This window comes from Gavialis gangeticus, unplaced genomic scaffold, assembly GCF_001723915.1.
Source record: "Gavialis gangeticus isolate Ggan-Ray unplaced genomic scaffold, GavGan_comp1, whole genome shotgun sequence".
Classification (NCBI taxonomy): Eukaryota; Metazoa; Chordata; order Crocodylia; family Gavialidae; genus Gavialis; species Gavialis gangeticus.
Genome location: NW_017728992.1, coordinates 108,117,448 through 108,124,601, shown reverse-complemented (window position 1 = coordinate 108,124,601; position 7,154 = coordinate 108,117,448). Strand labels below are relative to the sequence as shown.

Genomic DNA, 7,154 nt, shown 5'->3' with positions numbered 1-7,154 from the left:
AATAAACACCACAAAGTGAAGCATATGGGTGGGTTCTGTGATGGCTTCTGATCAAAACAGAAGTGTCTTAAGGAACTGTGTAAGGACAAAAACAGTGGTGAGCTTAAGAATGTAAGTATGAACTAGCTGAATCTGTTGCCATCAATCACTTGTCTCTGGTATGAACAATAAATGCTACTGACAAGTTTGAGAATGGACAGAACTACATCTAAGTACGTAGCTGTTTCCACATCAGCTAATCAAGTTTTCTGTGGACTGTGGCCACAAAAATGAACTTAGTCTGAGAACTGTTCTAATTTAGTAATTTTCATTCATCAGTAGATTTGGGGAGGGGCAAGGGGGGGCAGGGCACAGAATCTTCTTTGGACAAACAGCAGAAGTGCTTACCATAAATTCTCCGTAGTCAAACCGGTGCCATACATTTAGATGGTCAACAAAATTTCTAGTAACCTGGTTAGAAACTTCCCAAGGAAGAGACACACAAATAGGACAGACCTAAATGTGAAAAATAAATGCATAAGTGCAATAAGCAATACAGTGATGCTTAATGTAAAATCTTATGTTGATACTTGGAAGTGAATTACTATAGATTTTTACATAAATCACTACATTATTTTGATTGTTACAGTATTTACAGTTTTCCAGAAATAACCAAGGTAAGAGTGTCAACTTACATTTACTATTGCCATTAAGTGGGCAAAAGATAATAAAAAAGTTTATTATGAAAACAAGAACAAGCATAAGAAATTATTAACCATAATGAGATACAGAAATAAAAGAATAAACACACCTGTAAGTATCAGAATAACCCATTCTTACCCTGCAGCTTAAATTCAAGGACGCAGTTTCTAGCTAGCTTTAACAGATTTAAAGCAGCTTCTGCCTCTGACTACTCTGCCACAACCTCCTGCACTTTCATCTGCTAGGTCAACTTCAACCTCTGCTAACAGAGTACAGCCTTCCTTGTACTCTAGGCCACCTGACCTCAGACAGACACAGCTAATTATGTCTCTGCAACTTGAAGTTTAGTCACTTTATTAAAAAGGAGCTTAAAAGTAGTTGGTGACCACTATTAAACATAACTGTCCTTATCCAATTCTGTGGTTTAAATAACAATTTGCTGTTTATTAATAGATTTTCCTTTTTGCCTATGCTGGAGTTTGGAGCTGTCTTTCACAAGACTAAAATGGCTATACAAAAGTAAAATGAAAAATAGAGAACACTTTACTTATTATCTTTCAATTTTGGTAATTTTAGGTTTCATTTACTGTAACAGTAAATTACAAGACAGAAATGGTATTTTTAAATTGAATGTGCATTTACAAGAAACAAGTTTAAGATAATGAACCAGAAAACAAAACATCATACTCAAAAGCAGAAACAGTTTACATTCAACTGAAACATACAACAAAAGAAAAACACTCAACTGCCTTATGACTGAAGAGAAGTGAGAAAAGGTACGGTTGAGACGGAAACATTTTTTAATGAAAATGTAGTCTACTTACTACAGGACATATCTGATGAACATGTCTATTGTTACAATGATCCAGTAAGCGTTGCCTTGTAAAGTTGGTTTCCTGGCACAGGGGGCACTTAAATGTGGGATGACCACTGGAAATTAAAGTTAGATAGTGTTATATATAACATGCACTACTACCAAAGTTTAGCAGAGATGCCAGAGGAAGATAACATCTGTCAATGTGCCCCCTGGTGGTAATTAAAATGGAAGAAAAAACTGTTTCTTGATGCTACCATTGTATTGCTACATTGCTAAAGAACTTAAGATTTCAAGCAAATTGCAGATGTGTGTCAACATAGTCCGTTAACAACCTGGAGAGCTCAGCCAGTTTTTTGGTTGTTGTTGAGACCATAACCAGAACCTTGCTTTCATTCTTTGGCACCTTCCTGAAACATACATTGCATTCTGAAGCGTTTCTAAGATGTAGCACCATGAGAAGGAGATTCTGATGGCAAGACTGATGTAAAAGAAGCCAAGTTTATGCTTCTTCTAAAGCTTGTTGAAAGGTTGGGGATTTTTTAAATGTCTTTTGGAAGTCTGAGTTGTCCTCTTCCCTACTGGATCTATTTTTAGTATTTAAAAAGGAGCAATTTAATTAGATGAACTACAAGAAGCCTACCAAGCATCTCCTTGAAATGTCTGAAGATTAGTCACCTATAATCAGCTGTAGATGTATTTACATCTCCTACTGCTTAGTTTGACACTGCGTATAAAATTACAAGTGTAATCATTTTTAGTTTTGAGGCCTGCATGTGTAAAGGCCTCTAACTATGAACGGAAAAATCCATTCATTCCCATGAATGCAATGGATCTTACAAGTAAAACATACAACTGTAACAACACATTTTTTTTTAAGTATCACCACTGCTCAGAACTTTTGTTTTGCGTCATCATGCAATGTTTTTCACTTCATTAGCATGATGGGCTTACTGGAATACAGAATGAATTAGCAGGAAAATGATGTATGTTACTTGCTTATCCATTCAGTAGCAAAATTATTGGCGGGGAAGAACAGCTTCAAGGGTACAATGTAAAAATAAAATGGACAGTTTTCCAAAAGCCACAGCTTGGGGTGACATAAATGCAATTAACTCATTCACAACTTGGAATGGCGGAAAGAAAGGCTGCTGCAGGTTGTGCATGCAACCAAGAATTTCCTAAATTGAGCTGCCAAGAAGAATGTCAAGATATAATTTTGAAATGTTTAGCCAAGCCACACCGGACTGCTCAACTATGATATATGTGCCCCAAAAATGCAGACATTTAAAACTGTAAATATGGCTGAAATAAACCCTGAAGTTTTTTACGTTTCTTGTAATACTGGACATGAAAATTCTTCAGTAACATCACTCATTTTATAAGACACTGCAGAGCAGTGCTAATATACTATTTCCGAAAACAATATTATAAAGAGAGTTTGAACCTTACTCATCACACTCCTTATTTTATCACAATTCGATTTCGAATGCAAATTGTTACTTACAATTTGTCAAATTATTGAAAATATAAGGTGAAAAGGAACACAATAATTATATATAGTTTAATCGTATTTGAAACTAAATATGAATTAAGAATGAATACAAGAGATGTAATGGTGAGCAGATAAAGCAAGAAAAGTATTAGTGCTGTTTGCAACAGTAATTGGGTAAGTGACAGCTGATTTTATAGTTTATAAAACAATGAGGATTCCAGTCTTACACCTTTCACAGATCACACTAAAACCAGGTAAAATCAGAAGGCAAAAAAACTGAACAACAATATTTTTAAACAGGAATGGGCTAAGCAGACAACCTTCATTCATACAGCAGTAAAATTAGGAGGAGAGAGAAACGGGAAGAAAGACTTGTAAGTGCAACGAAACCTGCTACAAAGCAAGTGTAGGAAAGAAAGTTGAGGTAAGCTGTTAAGGAAAGAAAATAGTGGGAGGCACTAGAGAATGTTTCTGGAAATTGTTCCATGCCATGAAATGTGTGGAAATGTGGTAAAAGTTTTCTGTATGCCCAGAATAAGAAAGATATATAGGTCGTTCTCTAGACTGGAAAAAGTTTCCAATTTTGAAAAAATAAGAACTGGGACAAGGTTGTTTACAAAAAGAAAACATCCTGAAATACTATTTCCCCATTGTGAAAAAGATATTTGCTGTCATGCATGAGAGATACTGATTACCTGTTCCCCGTTGACTCTTGGTAAATCTTTAAGCTTGGAATAGTACAAGAATCACCATATTCTTCTTGATATTTCTTACACGTTTTATAATGTTGTCTCATGCGAGAATATCTAACCTGAAAGTAAAATTTCAAACTATTTAGATTTTACAGTATAATCCGGGGGAAAAAAAAAGAATCTGATAAGGAAAATAATTCACACAAGAAGAGTTTCTTATTGAGCAATGGTCTCCCCTGTCCCAGGTTAAGTGTGTGTTTTTCACCCAATGAACCTTGAATTTTTAGCTTTAATAGTAGTACTGTGACATAGGGGCACACTACAACTAGGTATTTAGTGTGCTGTCCCAGTAGGTGAGAAATCCAATTTTGAATCCCCATCAGCTTGAGGAAGATGTAGACCCTACATCCTCTACACTTCCAAGTACTCAGTTGTTGCTCAAATGGGAGCACCACCCCTACCTTCTTCTGTAGGCATTGCCACTGTGCTTTGTGGAGAACTCACATCATGTTAGTTTGTTAGGTGTGCTTGCAGCATGCCTATCAAACTGGGTCCTTCATATAAATGCCTAATATGAGGATCCTGATTAAGCTGAGAGGCACAAAGCTGTTCAGCCCTGCCAAGATGGGAGCAAGTCAGAGCATATACAGAAGTACAACTTTAGGTATCATGGCAACATTCCTGCCAAAAATAGGCACCTAATGGGCCAGGGGAAGGATTTTGAGGATTGTATGTACTCTTGCATCTACACTTTTCTCAAGTTTTTCCTTTTAAGTACTGAGCTTGTACACAAAATGTTTATGCTGGTGTAAACAAGGAGGAGAAACATGAGGTACATTAGACTCAAGTGTAGTGTTACCCTGGGTGCAAATTACACTGGTGTGGGTGTCCAAGGAAATCTATTAGGTTATTACTTTGCCTCCAGCAATCTAGTGGTAAGAGACAGTGTCATAGTGACTACCGTAGCAGCTTCCCTGGAATAACTGGTCATTCAGCCACCCTGGGTCCCAGTGCAGTTCTCATTGTTGTATAAGACTGAAGTAAATTACACCAGTGTTAACATGGTGTGTCAAGGCCTGAAGTCATTTTGTGGACCTGGGGGCTTTATTCTTTCTAGCCTACCCGCTTGCATTGTTTAGTTGATCTTAGTGAAACTGAGAGCAACAACATTTTTTTCAGACAAGATATCTCCAATCTGAGTGAAGGTAGATGTTACATAAACAAAACTTATGAAGCAATCTTCCAGGTCCATTGAAGATCAACAACAGCAAGATGCCTTTTGACTTCAATGGGGCTACAATTTCACATACAGTGTTTTGGAAATTAATGCTCTATCAAAAAGAAAGCAAACATTAAATAACATGACAGAACTATGTTTTAAAGCTCTTTTTAGGAATTTGCTAACAATTTAATTTTATGAAGCCCTATAATTTTGGCACATTACCAAAAAAGAGACAATTAAAATTAATCCCTTGAAAAATAACTTGTTTTGCTTACTACTTTATCCAACTATCAACATTCATATTTTTAATTAAGGACCAAATTCTGCTTATCATATGCACTTATGCCTCACTTGTGGCTCAACGCTGTATGGTGTTCAAGCAAAACAACTGAACATTGATGATGCATAGCAATATGCAGAATGAAACTCCAGGTAAGGAAAATTTTAGTTCCTTACAACAGTTGCTTGTTATTGGTATACTCCACCTGTTTTTCACAGCATTTACAGCTTCCAGAAAACTTCTTCATGTTGTTTTCAACATCTAGGGCCCTTTGGGGATATGATCTTTCTTTCTTAGTCACACTTCCCCGGCAGAGAGGACAATGCGTTCCACTTTCTCTGATAGCTGTCAGGAAACATTTCCTGCAAAACCTAAATCAAAATTAACACAGACCTAAATTACTAAAATTGAAACAGGGTTAGCCAACTATTTTTTTGCTTTGGTATTGAGGAGACAAATGACCAACTCCGCAAGGTTCACAGCAAGGGCTAGAAGTCTGTCTATTAAATATAAGTCTACTTCAGTGACATACTGAAACATGGATTTGAGGTAATGGGATGTTTGGCAATTCATTTGATGCAGAGATTTCACTATCTAATTCTAGCACTGCTGAGCTGTTCACCATGATTGGCCATTCAGGTGATATCTGCGCTTGTGAGCTAAGAAAAATTGTACCAGGCTGGCTCCTGTTTACTGTTCCTATATAGAGACCCAAATGCTGCAAACCGACCCTCCTGTGAATGTTCCTGCAGCTTTCAGTTGGTCACATTTACTTCCCCCCGTCCCTTACTTCCAGTATAGAGCTTCATTAAAATTCAAGGCACCATATTTCAAAGAAACATCCACCCACAAGTTTGGCAACGCTGGAGTCTGCCATTAAGCATTTGTCTGAACCAACAGAAGCTTTGCCACCAAGTGGATGGGAACGAGCCAAAAAGTGGCTGGGCTGCAAGGCTTAACCTTATCTCTACTACAGGACTCATCCAATAAGACAGAGGTCCCCAACCCCTGCACTGCAGCCTGATACCTGGCTGCAAAGGGTTGGCTGCTGGACTGGAAGTCCAGAAGAGACCAGCATATTGCAGACCGGCAAACAACCCTTTTTTATGCCGAGTAAAAAAAAAAGGGGTTGGCTGCCCGCGTCTGAAATATGCTGGTCTGTGGTCTAAAAAGGTTGGGAACCACTGCGATAAGAGACTGCCCCAAGAGATCCTCCCCTCTGGCATCACTCCTGGACCATGGACAATCATGTCTACAACATCACTCCTAGGCTCCTGTGGCAAGGTTGCAAAGATGCCTCTAGGGAGGATGAGAACAGCCCGGTCAAGGGAAAAGGGAGTGGAACAGGGTTGTTAACCCCCCTGTGCTCCTTTCCTAGGAAGGAAGCAGGGTGGAGGGGGGCGGTCTTGCTGCATCCTGCTGCCCCAGGGCGATGAAGCTTGGACGGGGTGGTGTCTGGCTTTGGTGGATCCCACTCCTTAAGGCTAGGGCCTGGATCTCAAGGGTGGGGGGTGTCACAGGCCATATGTGTGCGTGGGCATGGATTGAAAGAGATGGAGGCTAGATCCTAGGCTGTGTGTTTGAGGGGCAGGGTCTAGATCCCAGACTGTGGGTGTGTGTGGGCATGTGTGTGTACTGGGGGGCTAGATCCAGGGGGACAGGGCATAAGTGTGTGAGAGCCCAGACTCAGCCCCAGTGTGAGGGGCAGGGCCTGGATCCCAGACCACGGTGTGTGTGTAATAGGGGTTAGATGCCCGGCCGGGGAGGTGGGGGCGTGCATGTGATCCCAGGCCGTGCATGGCTCCCAGGCCGTGGTGGGTATGTACTGAGGGCTGCATCCCCTGCTGGGGGGGCCGGGCGGAAGCGTGTGTGGCCCCAGGCTGTGCGTGTCTGAGGGGCAGGGTCTGGCGCTCCGGCCGCGCGTGCGATCGCACGTGGGGGGCACTACGCGGGGGTGCGGCGGGCCCGGG

The 7,154-nt window shown here is 40.3% G+C and overlaps 1 protein-coding gene across 1 annotated transcript in view; it reads right to left on the bottom strand.

The window, feature by feature from the left end:
• RNF138 (ring finger protein 138) overlaps positions 1-5,572 on the bottom strand; it is an 11,885-nt gene extending 6,313 nt beyond the window's left edge. The window contains exons 1-4 of the mRNA XM_019526723.1: positions 5,390-5,572; positions 3,686-3,801; positions 1,506-1,611; positions 388-495 (exon numbers count right to left, since the gene is read on the bottom strand). Coding sequence (XP_019382268.1) covers positions 388-495; positions 1,506-1,611; positions 3,686-3,801; positions 5,390-5,431 — 372 coding nt within the window. The 5' untranslated portion in view covers positions 5,432-5,572. The remainder of the gene's footprint in view (positions 1-387; positions 496-1,505; positions 1,612-3,685; positions 3,802-5,389) is intronic.
• Positions 5,573-7,154: the final 1,582 nt, after the last annotated feature.